Genomic DNA, 13,301 nt, shown 5'->3' on the forward strand with positions numbered 1-13,301 from the left:
TCCAAGAGGTTTAAACACAAGAATTATAAATTTGCTAAAACTTTTTATTTACCTATAACTTTATATACGCTTGTATATATTCGACGTTATGTATCATAAATTGAAACAAAATTAATGTCATGCACGAGTGTCCCTCGAGGAATATTTGAGTCGAGCACAGAATGTTTTCGACGAAGGAAAATCCAGGACCACATTATAGCGAGCGACTGTTTGTTTGAAGACTTTGAGCCTCGTCTGCTGCCACGGCATAGAAAAGGATACCGTGCTATTGAGCACCAAAGTATCAACGAACCGAGAAGTAGGAAAATCGTGCGTGTGGACGGGAAAGAGGAAGGAGCCGCTGGTACATCTCGGTGTCGTCGTCGTGCTGAGGAACGAGGAACGAGGACGAGAAGGCGAAGGTGCCTCGGTGAATGCGGCTGGACGTCGGCAACCTGTGTTCAGAGACGACACCTGGTTCGGTTTTCAACGAGGGACGAGGACACGGCGACGGCGGGGGCGGCCATACTCAAACAACCGCCGAGCGAAGTGCGCGGCACATCGCAGAAATGAGACGATAATAAACCACGTTTGGATCTATCGGCGAAACGTACGGGTAGACGGTAACGGGTGCGAGTGGCTCCGTCGAGACCGTGGTCGAGACAGTTGGGGAACGAGTTCAGGGAGGAAGTGAAAAAACGGAAGCGCGAAGGGAACGGGCAGACGAATCGAGGCGCAGAGAACATTATGAGCGCAAAGACGGACGTGAACAGGCGGGTCTTAGCGATTCAGGCGAAGAAAAAGAGGCACAAGCCTAGCAAGCGAAAAGGGAAGAGCAGTGCTCAGGACGAGACGGAAACATCGGCAGCTCAGTGCTCGAAGGCGCCGGCTACTCAACAGGGACAGGGATCGGGTTTCTATCAGGATTCTGCTCAGAGTCCATATTCCGGCGACAATGGGAACAGGTATCTGCCTTTCAGTTCGTCGTTTTATTTATACACGTTGATGCCTTCGTCTGTTGACAGTCACGGTATAAATCAATTTTTTTTATATGCGATACCATCGAACCTCCGATCGAATTATTTTTACATTGTAAACTGCGGGATGATTATATTTTTCAGCAATATCGCGTTCGTGCCGTCCAAAATTTTAGATCGATGGTTCGGTCCTTTTTTTTTTCCCATTCGCGCTTTGCCCGTGCACCTTTTCCTAACAGATTGGTACCGTATCACAGCTCTAGTAACGAAACAATGGAGGATGGCGACGAGTATATCAGCGGGGACGAGGAGCAAGAAGATAGCAGTGATTATTGTAAAGGAGGATATCACCCTGTTAAAATAGGAGACTTATTCTTAAACAGATATCATGTAACTCGCAAACTTGGTTGGGGTCACTTCTCGACGGTCTGGCTCTGTTGGGACATGCAGGTAAGAATCTCGACTGTTTACGAGGTAAACCTTCTTGATTGAATTTCTGAATCAGAACGTTCTCAAACATGTTCTTCAGGACAAACGATTCGTGGCCCTTAAAGTGGTAAAGTCCGCATCTCATTTTACTGAGACCGCGTTGGACGAAATTAAATTGTTAAAAGATGTGCGCGACACGGATCCCGTTGATCCGAAGCGTAATAAAACCGTCCAGTTACTCAATGACTTCAAGATCAGCGGCATTAATGGCCTGCACGTGTGCATGGTTTTCGAAGTACTCGGACATAATCTTCTTAAATTGATTATCAAATCCAACTACAGAGGAATTCCAAGAAATAATGTTAAGCGTATCATCAGACAAGTTCTCGAAGGTCTCGATTATCTACATAATAAATGTAAGATCCTTTCGTGACAAATAAACTCGTTCGACGTTACTCGTTTTTGTCTACAAGCTGTTCTGATATTTAAATGAATCGTTGTCGTATTTCTTCCAGGTAAAATTATTCATACTGATATTAAACCTGAAAACGTTCTTGTTTGCGTCGACGAAGCGTACATAAGAAAATTAGCTTGCGAGGCAACAGAGTTGCACTCGCTTGGAATGAAATTACCGACGTCTTTAATCTCGACCGCGCCGAAAGAATTCCAAGAGCCCGCCCCTAATTCTAAGATGTCGAAAAACAAAAAGAAAAAACTGAAAAAGAAAGCGAAACGCCAGAACGAACTGCTGAAGAGGCAAATGGAACAAATCGAGGAGTTGGAGGAGCAGGATAAACTCGCGAACAGCACACGAGCGAACGGGGAATTGGAGACGAACAGCCCTGATCAAGATATCAATACGGAAAGCATAGAGGACAACACGGAGAGCAAAGAGTCGCCCGATATTTCAGAACCATCCGCACCGTCATTGCACATAAATGGTGTAGATAGTTTAGGAGGCGGGGAAAAAGTAGAGAATCAATTACCTCAACAATCCGAAAAGATGGAGAACGCAAACTCGTGCGACGTGGAAAAAAGTTGCGGCGAGGGTGTGCATTCGCCCGATCGCGAGGACACGGACGAATGTAGCGAAGGTGAGATTTTTATGAAAGGGAATATAACTGACTTCTTACGCGATCAACATTTCTAGGTCGTAATTTACATCCACCCGAGAGTAAACAATTGAAAAGAGCGTCGGTGATTCCTCTAGATCCTGCCTTAGTGGACTGCGAGGTCGAAGTAAAGATAGCAGACCTCGGGAACGCGTGTTGGGTTAATAAAAAATTCACAGACGACATTCAAACTCGTCAATACAGATCGTTAGAAGTGTTGTTAGGATCTGGATACGATACATCAGCGGATATATGGTCTACCGCCTGTATGGCATTTGAATTAGCGACTGGTGATTATTTGTTCGAGCCACACAGCGGCAATTATTATTGCAGGTAAAAATTTCTCGTAACTATTCGCAACAATTCTGTGTCTATGTATGTATTAAGAATTTCTACTGACGTACAATTTCTTATCGCAGAGACGAAGATCATTTAGCACATATAATCGAGTTGCTTGGCGAGATACCGAGACACATTGCCCTATCTGGGAAAAATTCGAAAATGTACTTCAACAAGAAGGGCGAGCTGAAACGAATTACTGGTTTGAAACCTTGGGGACTGTACGAGGTGCTTACGGAAAAATATGACTGGTCACCAAGGGAAGCGCGCGAGTTTGAAGAGTTCCTAACTCCGATGCTCGAGTTCGATCCGAGTATGCGAGCTACAGCAGCAGAGTGCCTGAAGCATCCTTGGCTACAAATCAAAAAGTGATCACGTTTTTTTATCGTTTTATCTTTAAATTCCTCAACTTTACACTTCTACCATCCTGATGTAATTATAAGTCGAGAGTGTGGCAAGAGGGGACGACTGACAGTGGTCAGATCATTTCGCGTTCTACATACGTTTTATTCCCGCGTGACAAGTGCATTATTACCGAACACGCACATTATCAGATTATTTAATATTTAACTTAATGTAATTGTAGGATGCAAAATTGTCACTAGTACATATATTTTTAATCTTTTTTTAATTACTGATATTTCTTTTCGTTAATGCTCGTTTCTACGCGATCTAAACGAAGTAAAACTGTTTTAATTGGAATATTAATTTGCTACATTCCATCGAAATTCCAACAATTACATATAAAAACGACTGCGGCTTTCGATTGTAACACTCTCGACGGTGGCTGCCTACTTGTGTATTTATACATCTGTTAGATCATATTCCTCATTTAGTAATGGTATCTTAAATTAAAATTTTCGTAGTTTACCGTATTATTTTACACGGTCATCGTTATGCTGTTCTTTACATTAATCGTCAATTAATTTATCGACCATCCCAAGAGTCATGGAACCTACTCATAATGAACATTTGAAAAGGGCAGGCCCATTGTTAAACTATAACGAACACTGAAACTTTCATTCAAATACATTTACTTTCTCCATTGACAAAATTCTCGTCTGCTGGCAGGTCTCTTCTTTCTCTGTGATTTCTTCTCGTGCTTAATTGATGTTCAGGTCGAATATAATTAATCGTTATATTAATATTGATTAAATACTCATAGCGCGCACACGCCGGAACGTGTGAGTGAGAAACTGAACCTTTGTACAAATTTGATCCTCATTGTAATTAAGAGTTGGTCGCCAGATTCTTGGTAAAAACACTTAACAACGATTCGGAATAAGACAGTGCATAATTGAAACTTGTAGGTAGTAACGAACATGCTTATAATAAATAAAAACTTACGATTGTAAAGACTTTCGTAATGAAATTATTGTTACAAAAGCAATGTAGACACTGTCGAATTTCGAATGGCAAGCATTCAACGATTATACATAATTTTCGTTCAGTTTTATTTATTACACACTGAGAAGCGTAACACATGTAATCGTATACGCGTCGTCGCAAACGGAGACGACGTTTCTTACATCATGACTGACGTCTCGTTAGAAACGTTAGGTTAATCATAATAAGTTCTGCGCGACCTTCTTCACTTCGAGCTGTTGACTGATTATTAAGCTCTCTGCCGATAAATTGTCTTCTATTTTATAACGAGAAAAGCGAAACAGTACGCTCACCGACGACGGTTCAACATCGCAATACGCGCGCTTGCATCGTTGAACGCCCCTTGTGCATGCTTCCGAACGAATGTCCTGTTTCGCTCCGTCTGCCAATCGAGGAACGCTTCAGCACGATTTCATTGAGAAAGCATTTAGAAATTGGTGGAGACGCGTACGCAAAACAATTCATTCACGTTTACGTATTTCGGGTAAAAGAGGACGTTAATTTCCGTTTTAACGTCTAGGAACGTTGAACGACGTTTTTATTCTAATCGAACGCCTCTTTTATCCGTGCTGTGGTCGACCAAGACTTCGGTTGAAATTCTCCGTGCTCGTTTAACATTTCCCAGTGATCACGCGACCACCGCTGACGATCTTCACCACCGACGATGGCAATCGTGTTGAATCTGTATAGTACGCGACCAAAGTCGTTACAAGTTATACATACATTGTTGCGAAGGAAAGGAACAAAATAGCAGCAATATAAGGACACGAACAATTTCCCGGTACCTACCTATGACTCTCACGCTGTCCTTATCGCTAACCTAGCGATCGTTTAAGTGCGAAATTGTATAATACGATGTATGTTACCAAATGAAGAGAATCATTAAGAGCAGACGCAAGGTATGACAGGTTGTACAATAATATCGAATTAATGATTGTACGACGGTGATCGGTTTCTTTAACAGATTTCGAGGAGGGATTTCATCGCGTATTATGATTATACATACCGATATAAATAAATAAATATACATATATACATACATAGAGTAACGGGAATGACAATTTACGTAGGTGTGATTCGCTGCTTGGCGTTAGATTAGTTAGGATGAAATTAACGGACGTTAACAGTAAAATATGTATAGCTTGATGTACGAGAGTTTCCCCCGTTTCCTTCTGAGCACGAGGCGCGTGCGGTATCGAAAGCTCGTTGTTTTTGTTCAGCCCTTTTTCCTCCGGTGTCGAGAACCAAAGAGTACTGGGACCCAAACCTTGAAACCTTGCGTTTTAGAACTAATTAATTGCGCGTCACGTAGACCGGATTGATCTAACATCTTGGAGCATCAATTACAGGCATAGAGCGAGTTTCTTTCGAATTGATTGCTTTCTTCGAAATCGTCTCGTGACAAGATCTGGTCATCGCGAGGAGCATTCCTGATGCTGAGATGCGAGTTTGGTTACGAGAGATATAAATGATTTTTGTAACTTGAAAATATCGGGAAATGTTTATGAATATACACGAAGAAGGAATGAAGGGATTTGAAAAGAACACCAAGTTATAATTATGTAAATTGTCACGTGTCTGACACGTATCCATTGTAAATATTGAAATGTAATCGGGGGGTTTTACACATTTTTAGACCGATGCGTCTACGTTTAAAAACGAAAACGAGTCTCGGAAAGTGCTTAATGGAACCTTCCAACGGATTACTTCGAACGGATTCTAATCCATTGGAAACAATCTCTGTAATAAATGAATAAAATCGGGGTATCGTCTTACGGATCGATATATAAATTAGGGATACTGGTCGTAGCGTTGTTAGGATTATTTATCTCTGCATGCTTAGTCGATCGCTCGATGTTGTACATACATTCGTGTACCGAGCATTATTAAGGGTATATAATTATCGATTAAACAAACAAATGCATATAGACGCTCGCGATGCATGGAGATCATTTTTAGAATTTGTTGGATGATGATCCATCGCGCGGAGAGAACGTGTGATTTAAAAAAAAAAAAATAAAATAAAACTGACTGGAGCATTAAGATACGATTGAAGGCAAGAGAGTGTTCTGCCATGCTTTTAGACAATACTCTGAATAATAATGAACGGATCAACGACGTTCTAGTATTAATGTTGGCTAAATAGAATTTAAATTTGCTATAAAGGAGAGAGAGACGCGCACCCTTTAGAGAGAATATTGGTAACGAGTTTTGCTCATCTCGCGGGACTTTGAGAGCTAAAAATATTTCTTACGCTATTAAATTTAAAGCTCGTACGACGGTATTTCCGATTATCGATCATTTTTTTCACACGACGAATAAACAACGGTGTCACGCAATCAAAAAACTATAAACATTTTTCTATATACGGTTTTTACTCATTCTCATTGCACTTTGTATCTCCGCAGCTGAGAGGAAATACCGTGAGGAGACAGAGAGAGATATTACGGCAAGAATCATTCCTAAATAAATAAAAAAAAAAGACTATTCGCCTTGTGCTCCAGTCAATCGATGTACGACCAGATGAGGCATAAAAAAAGTAGAAATAATACAGTAGAGATAACGAGTCGAACAAATAAACAGAATTGATGTTTAGACGCTGCCTCCGTTATGTGCCCTGCTGCAGAAAGAAATAAGATAACACACCCATGTACCCACCTCCCGAGATCGGTATATCATATTAAAAATAAATTCACATTCAAATAAGATCAGCTGTATTCTTTCCTCTTCCATACAGCCCACAGAATCAGTGTAACGAACGTTAGATATGAGAATACCAATTTCGATTGAGTAGCAAGAGATTTATTATATCAATAAAATATATTCAGATGAGAAGAGATGTCTTCTACATTTTAAAACAGAATTTTACTGTACATGATAAGGATATTTCTTTTTACAATAATACTCGGACAACATGATAGGATACTTACTTGACTCAGTGCAAATCGAAGAATATCAATTAATAAAATTGGTTTGTAAATATCCTATTACATTCTTACATTTCCATAGTGTATGTACACAGATGAGAAACTCCGATAAATATTGAAATTATCAAACTTATCTAGAGAAGTCATTGCATATGATTTATAATAACATAGTAAGTACAGTGTGTTAGGGCCGTATACAAGTATCTTTTCGATATGCAACGTGATCACTTATGTATAATTCTTTTTGTGCAATTATTCAAATATTCGTTTGAAAATATCACATACATCTTTTCATTAAGTTAGGTAAATAATACTTTTTCTGATAACTAAATAAAATTAGGAACCTGTTACTTGTCCAAGTTCGATATTAAAATATCATTCTCTATAATACAACGTCTGCACATATTTTCTATATCAATCGATGAAACAACCCGCAAATTTACATCTATAAACTTGATCATTAACCAGACCAATCCTCGTCGTCTCTGCAAATCAATTGTAAAGCTTATTATTATTATTATTATTTAAGGACTAAGACAGAATTAAATGCAACCCCTCACCAACGATATAAGCTTTGACAGCAAAGCAAATGTTTAGATGCCACACAATTTTCATCAGACGACTTTTGCAGCTATGAGAGAACCACAAACCATCTGCTAAAGCTAATAATTTAATTATACCTTATTGTCATTGGGAAAATGTCAGCAATCAGGCAAAATAAATTAGAAACATTGAACTTGAATCGTAGATACGCGCGACGAACATCTTATAGAAAGAGATTAAAACTACGTAATCACAGAAAGTGTTTTCCTTCGATTATGATGACGAAATCGCCGTCAAGAAAAAGTTATTACCTATTCACAACTGAAGCTGAGTATCGATAGCACATTTAGCACGGCACACAAAAATAATTATATACTTAATATAGACCCGTGACTTGGACGTCTCTTGCTCTTTTTCCCGTGTATCCGACTGGGAGCTTCCGTCGACAAATTAATATTCAACTGAGCCGTCGACGCTGTCGTTACTTCGTCGTCCGATTCGATTGGACTGATTCGTATAGCTTGATACCACTGATTCGTTAGGTCCGTCATTTGAGATTTACAATCCTTCAGTTCCTGCTGCGTGAACCTCCTCGTGAAAAATGGAATGAAGAACTTCAAATCCCATCTCGCGAAGCCACGAATTCTAGATTGGAGGAAGGACACCTCGATCTCTTCCTCCGTGAGTTCTGACAAATGTTCAGAATCTATCGTTTGCCCCTGAAATAAAAATACGATGCAGAGAACACGTGTAAAATTTCTGTAGCCGTTTTCAACGTACCCATTCTCTGGTTTTACTCAAGGATATCTCTTTATCCTTTCTCTTCCTCCTACTGTTATTATTCTTCTGTTTCTTTTCTGCTCGCAAAAACTTTAACAAAGGCATGGTAGAGCCACCGAACGCTAAAGTTGTGAACAGCACTATAATTAATGTAGTAGTGATGATCACATGTCGCGTTTCATCGCTGAAATCCAAGTGCAAAGACAAGGCGTAAGAAATCGCGCCGCGTAGGCCGCTGAACCACATTATGAACATCATTTTCCTCGTGATTTGATGTTCTCGAAATCGATTCACGAGAAACGCTAAAGGAAAGATGTTTGCTGCTCTACCGATCAGACAGAGGATTATGGACCATATCACTAACGCCGGTTCAAACTGTAAACGATAATGTTAATGCACGGTAGATTTACATAGATAAATTTTAGGTGCGTATGACGTACCCTGTGTCTGAAGCTGAACAAAGCTAATCCCAAGTAGGCGAATACACAAGTTTCAGCGATAAACGCCAAAGTCCTCATAGTTTGTTGCATTGTAATTTGTGTAACAGTCGACAAATTGAAATGTGTATAATGCGACATCACGATTCCGTTGAATAAAATTGCCATAATACCTGTAAACGATCTCTCTTAAGTAAATTATTCATTTATTTATATGTAGACAGCGTGTTGTCCATACCAGATAACTGTATGCCTTCTGCGAGAACGTACGGTGCATAGGTGAATACCAACATCAGTCCAAATTCGAGAGAAGGATTCTTTCTAAGGTCGACGTGCTTAAGTAGTAATGCGCTTATCAGTGCAAAGACGACTCCGATACCCGCGGAGGCAAAGAACATGAGACAAAATCTGTTCAAGCCTAGTATAATTGCCTCGCTGGTAGTCGTGGCGTTATTCGACTCCAACACAGAAGTGGTTAATACAATAGAAATGGCATCGTTTAAAATAGATTCTCCGAAAACTAACATGTTCAATACTGGGTCTACATCTAACGCATGAAATATAGCTACAGTAGCAACAGGGTCTACAGCTGATATCAACGATCCGAATGCGAAACTTTCAACAAAGCTAAGCTTGTATGCTACTTGAGCCAGTCCTAATAGATAAATTCCAGCTCCGATGACGAACGCAGATATCGCTGTGCCGAATATGGCGAAGACTAAGATACTACCAATGTTTTGAAAAAAGTTTCCTTTGTGCAAATTGTATCCAGATTCGAATATAATAGGCGGAAGAAGTACGAGGAAGAAAGCAGTCGGAGAGAAGGCTTCTTCCTTTCTCCAGTTGGCTATGTTCTGATTCGACATCAGATTTATAATCATACCAATCAGTCCTCCTAAGAATACGATAACTACGGACTCCGGCAGGTACTGAAAATTCGTTTGCAGCATCAGGTGTATAAGTAAAATGCCTAAAGCTAGGACGCAGAGGACGAAAAATATGGACATGGAACTGTTGTGTTCCTCCTCTGCAGACCCTTTGTCGGGTAATACTGGTTCCGCAGGTACACTCGTCGTCGTACTCGTGTTCGTTGTCGCATTACTGATATCCGAGCTTTGCGATGTGACAGTAAAATCGGACATGTTGCCACTCTTGTCATTGACAGTGATCGCAGGCGACGTGGTAAATGTTTCAATTGTTTGATTATTAGTATCATGATTAGATTGAACTGTCACAGTACTGATGGAACTGTTTTGTAATGCGTTCACTGTACTCGAAGCGTTGATCTTTAAATCGTTGCTTACGGAATCTGTGGACGTATCTATGCTCGAATTCGTTGGTGTCACATCTTTTGATACATTTTTATTGTCCAACGTGACATTTTCATGTTTGAGGTTAGAGATCTCTTCGGCATATGACACCACGGGCCACGTTCCGAAAACGAAGAGTATTACACAAATTGTAAAGCTTAAATAGGTGATTCTATTATCAACCGTGTACGAATTCATATTCGAATTGTTTTCTTCTCTTAAACGTATCTTGATTTTGTCATTGTTGAATGACAGCCAATTCAGAAATTTCGATATCTCGTACCGTGCCTACGTCACTAACGGACACGTGGACTTGAGATTAATGCGATTCAATGCTTATTTATTTAGACAGTTTTATGACAGGCATAATTCTCGAGTTGATTTCTAAAAATGAGTGGTTAAATAATTTCCTTATCACCTGCGAAAAAAATCGTGTACAATTTTCTTCTATCTCGAATACTTTAGGACTAATCGATTTATTATTTCATTCATCGTCTATTACTCTTTAACTGTCTGTTTTGCCTTTCCTATTCATTTACTTGTATTCTCATAGTATCATTCTACGGCAATATACGAAAATTTTCTTATTTCGATATTTTGTTTTAGTCATCATTAATTGGGTAGAAAATATTAACAACGTTTACACAATCGTATTGTAAAGAAATGTATTTCCCATTTAATTCTACATTAAAACTTATTGTACTATTACGTTATATTGGTACTTTTTTGTATAGAAATAGGCTCGTTCTCGTAACAATTTGGCAGACCGTAACGGCCGATTTCTGCTGAATGTACGTCGTCTTTGCCTAATCTTTGCTCGACACCTTTCCACGATCGGTTCTGCAAGAACTCTGCCCCTGCTTTTCCTATCGCAACGACTCCTGTGTTAATAAGAAAATAAAAGTAAATATATTTTCTTACTATTTATTACTTTTTAATAGCATGCAAATTACCTGAGGAATTGTTAAGTACTAAAGCATTCATTTGATCTGTACAAACAGTACTTTCTTCATCACAGTTCCTAAGTTCTCCCGTAATCAGGGATACGTCAGAGTCTGTCGAAGCTTTAAAATCAACATAATTTGTTCCACCCGGAAGTATCTGTCTAAAATCCGTACAATATTCGGTGTAACATTCCCTTGAACTATTAAATGCTAATTCTACCTCATAAGGTAGTAATAACGGCTTTAAATAGTCTTTAGAATCGAATATTTCATTCTCAGGACATGTTATCACAATGAAAGCATCTATCTGTAAACATACAAATCTGTCATCGCTAGTAATTGTAATGCGATTAAATACATTTTGTATATTACTGTTCGACGTACCTCTGGGAAATTGGCAAGTTTCGTTGGATTTATTTTACCTACGCTCAGAATGTAAGATTTCTTCTTCTTTCGTTTCATGATATCTTTCATCATTCTTACAATTTCCAAATAATCTTTGATACCCAAAGTGGATACAACTATGCCAACGACTTTGGCATCTTTTAACTTCTCCACTAAATATCTCCTCCTCTTCAACCATGGCGTATTCAAAGCTTCGTATTCGACGATGTTATTGTTCTTTAGAAAGTACCATTTGTTCGCAGGAATTGCCATTGCCAATCCACTGAACGTTTTCCCATTGTCTCCCAAAAAAAATGCTACATAATCTCCTATTTTACAATCTGTGTCTAATTCGAAACATCTACCCAAGATCTCTACAGAGGAATTCCCTTTGTTATCCGTGAATCCCACGTTGGAGGTACAATTTAACAAAGTAAAGATCAGATTCTTATAAATTGGGCTCAGTATTTTGTACATACATTCTGAAATTTCGTATACAGGATGCAAAACATGATAATTGAAATGTAATTAGAAACACCTACCAATTTTATAGGCATAAGCTACGTCGTAGAAAAATAAAATTCTCTCAGACTGATTTGTAAAGATTGATTTAAATTTTTGTATGACGTCCGCTACGTTGATTTCTTTTCTCGGTAAAACGTGAAACGAAGGCAAACGAGCTGTAGGGCTGAGGCATGCATGCCCGAAGTGTATTATACCATCGGCATTAATATGCTGTGCGCTAATTTCATCGACGCAACAGCTACCGCAAGAGGTGTCTCCCAAAATGTAAACTTTCTTATTAACACGACTTTCTAAGCGTAAGGCAATTTCTACTGAATTCGGTAAAAGATGATCAGGAAATTGCAAACAGACCTGGAAACATGAAAATCTGTTGTACTCACGTCTAACCCTTGAACCGTCTTAGAATTAGTACGAAAATGGAATGAGATCAAACGTTTAGCTTTTTAACGTTTATAAAATTAATGAAATGTTTGAACCTTGCTTAAATTGCACGTGTTCATCCACTGACTACATTTTTCCACTTCATAATCGTCTTCGTCTACGCTATTGCTCATTTCGAGTTTTCCACTTAATTCGTTCACTTGTGGAATCATATTGGTTTATACTTTAGCACTGACACATTTACGGTAAAGATTGTTTACCAATAAATAATCCTCTGTATGCGTGTATACTGCAAATTGGTTAGTGCAAAATGCAACTATCAGGAGACGTGGTAGCGGCAGACAGATTAATTGGAGTTAGAAGAAAAACATATATAGGACATCTTTTTCGTAGATGACAACTTACCTTCGAGCAAATGATACTTTGTTGATATCGTGAGAAACAAAAGAAATTCTAATAAATCGAATTGCATCGTTCGCAAAACGAAGTTCCGTTGATGTCATATTATTCGTATTTTTTAATTGCGCGTTTAACTATAAAATAAAATGTGCAAAATCACAAGTATAAATAAATTAACTTTATCACTTTTGGTACATTTTAATAGTAAAATTTCGTTTAAAGAGAAGATGCAGTATACTATACATTATACGTACACAGAATAATTATTACGTATCAGAAATACAATAAAAACATTCAACAATTTGACGTACTTCTATTAAAATACTGTATACCTGACAAGATAATAATTGAACGAACGTCAACGTCCCGTAAGGCACCTAAGCTCGTTAAAATTGCAATTTTTAATACGTAATGCTAGGAGAGGAATTGTTCACTACACGATGTTCACG

The 13,301-nt window shown here is 38.8% G+C and overlaps 3 protein-coding genes across 5 annotated transcripts; 1 reads left to right on the top strand and 2 right to left on the bottom strand.

Moving 5' to 3' along the window:
* Positions 1–392: 392 nt before the first annotated feature.
* On the top strand, positions 393–6,930 carry SRPK (SR splicing factor protein kinase). Its single transcript, XM_026819618.1, has 6 exons — positions 393–944; positions 1,214–1,406; positions 1,486–1,801; positions 1,901–2,479; positions 2,536–2,830; positions 2,917–6,930. Exons 1-6 carry the CDS (start codon positions 727–729, stop codon positions 3,206–3,208), a joined length of 1,893 nt encoding a protein of 630 aa, XP_026675419.1. The 5' UTR covers positions 393–726; the 3' UTR covers positions 3,209–6,930.
* Positions 6,931–7,002: 72 nt separating this feature from the next.
* Nhe1 (Na[+]/H[+] hydrogen exchanger 1) lies at positions 7,003–10,590 on the bottom strand. Of its 2 annotated transcripts, none has more exons than XR_001916965.2 (5): positions 9,148–10,589; positions 8,913–9,082; positions 8,473–8,847; positions 7,710–8,411; positions 7,003–7,634 (listed from the first exon to the last, which is right to left on the bottom strand). XR_001916965.2 is itself a non-coding variant. In XM_018036871.2 (5 exons), the coding sequence occupies exons 1-5, from the start codon at positions 10,415–10,417 to the stop codon at positions 7,610–7,612; spliced, it is 2,172 nt and encodes a 723-aa protein (XP_017892360.1). In that variant the 5' UTR covers positions 10,418–10,590; the 3' UTR covers positions 7,003–7,609. The 2 variants fall into 2 exon arrangements, 1 of the variants encoding a protein (XP_017892360.1); XM_018036871.2 differs by having other exon boundaries at positions 8,080–8,411; positions 9,148–10,590.
* Positions 10,591–10,867: 277 nt separating this feature from the next.
* Dph2 (Diphthamide biosynthesis 2) lies at positions 10,868–12,986 on the bottom strand. 2 transcript variants are annotated; one of them, XM_026819626.1, is made up of 6 exons: positions 12,859–12,986; positions 12,549–12,742; positions 12,090–12,423; positions 11,548–12,029; positions 11,173–11,470; positions 10,868–11,100 (listed from the first exon to the last, which is right to left on the bottom strand). In XM_026819626.1, the coding sequence occupies exons 2-6, from the start codon at positions 12,663–12,665 to the stop codon at positions 10,925–10,927; spliced, it is 1,407 nt and encodes a 468-aa protein (XP_026675427.1). In that variant the 5' UTR covers positions 12,666–12,742; positions 12,859–12,986; the 3' UTR covers positions 10,868–10,924. The 2 variants fall into 2 exon arrangements, with proteins under 2 accessions (XP_026675427.1, XP_026675426.1); XM_026819625.1 differs by lacking the exon at positions 12,859–12,986 and having other exon boundaries at positions 12,549–12,839.
* Between the last annotated feature and the right edge of the window lie 315 nt (positions 12,987–13,301).

The sequence above is a fragment of the Ceratina calcarata genome, unplaced genomic scaffold (assembly GCF_001652005.2).
Source record: "Ceratina calcarata isolate Rehan_Ccalc_2016 unplaced genomic scaffold, ASM165200v1 scaffold154.2, whole genome shotgun sequence".
In the NCBI taxonomy this organism is placed as follows: domain Eukaryota; kingdom Metazoa; phylum Arthropoda; class Insecta; order Hymenoptera; family Apidae; genus Ceratina; species Ceratina calcarata.

Excerpts from the sequence above, each read along its gene's own strand:
- SRPK (XM_026819618.1), top strand. The coding sequence starts at position 727 with ATGAGCGCAAAGACGGACGTGAACAGGCGGGTCTTAGCGATTCAGGCG. Across the intron at positions 2,480-2,535 it reads CACGGACGAATGTAGCGAAG|GTCGTAATTTACATCCACCC; the intron begins GTGAGATTTTTA and ends CAACATTTCTAG. Across the intron at positions 2,831-2,916 it reads AGCGGCAATTATTATTGCAG|AGACGAAGATCATTTAGCAC; the intron begins GTAAAAATTTCT and ends TTCTTATCGCAG.
- Nhe1 (XM_018036871.2), bottom strand. The coding sequence starts at position 10,417 with ATGAATTCGTACACGGTTGATAATAGAATCACCTATTTAAGCTTTACA. Across the intron at positions 8,412-8,472 it reads TGAGTAAAACCAGAGAATGG|GGGCAAACGATAGATTCTGA; the intron begins GTACGTTGAAAA and ends TTTTTATTTCAG. Across the intron at positions 7,635-8,079 it reads AAGAGACGTCCAAGTCACGG|AGACGACGAGGATTGGTCTG; the intron begins GTCTATATTAAG and ends ATTGATTTGCAG.
- Dph2 (XM_026819626.1), bottom strand. The coding sequence starts at position 12,665 with ATGATTCCACAAGTGAACGAATTAAGTGGAAAACTCGAAATGAGCAAT. Across the intron at positions 12,424-12,548 it reads ACACGTGCAATTTAAGCAAG|GTCTGTTTGCAATTTCCTGA; the intron begins GTTCAAACATTT and ends TCATGTTTCCAG. Across the intron at positions 12,030-12,089 it reads AGCTTATGCCTATAAAATTG|AATGTATGTACAAAATACTG; the intron begins GTAGGTGTTTCT and ends ACGAAATTTCAG.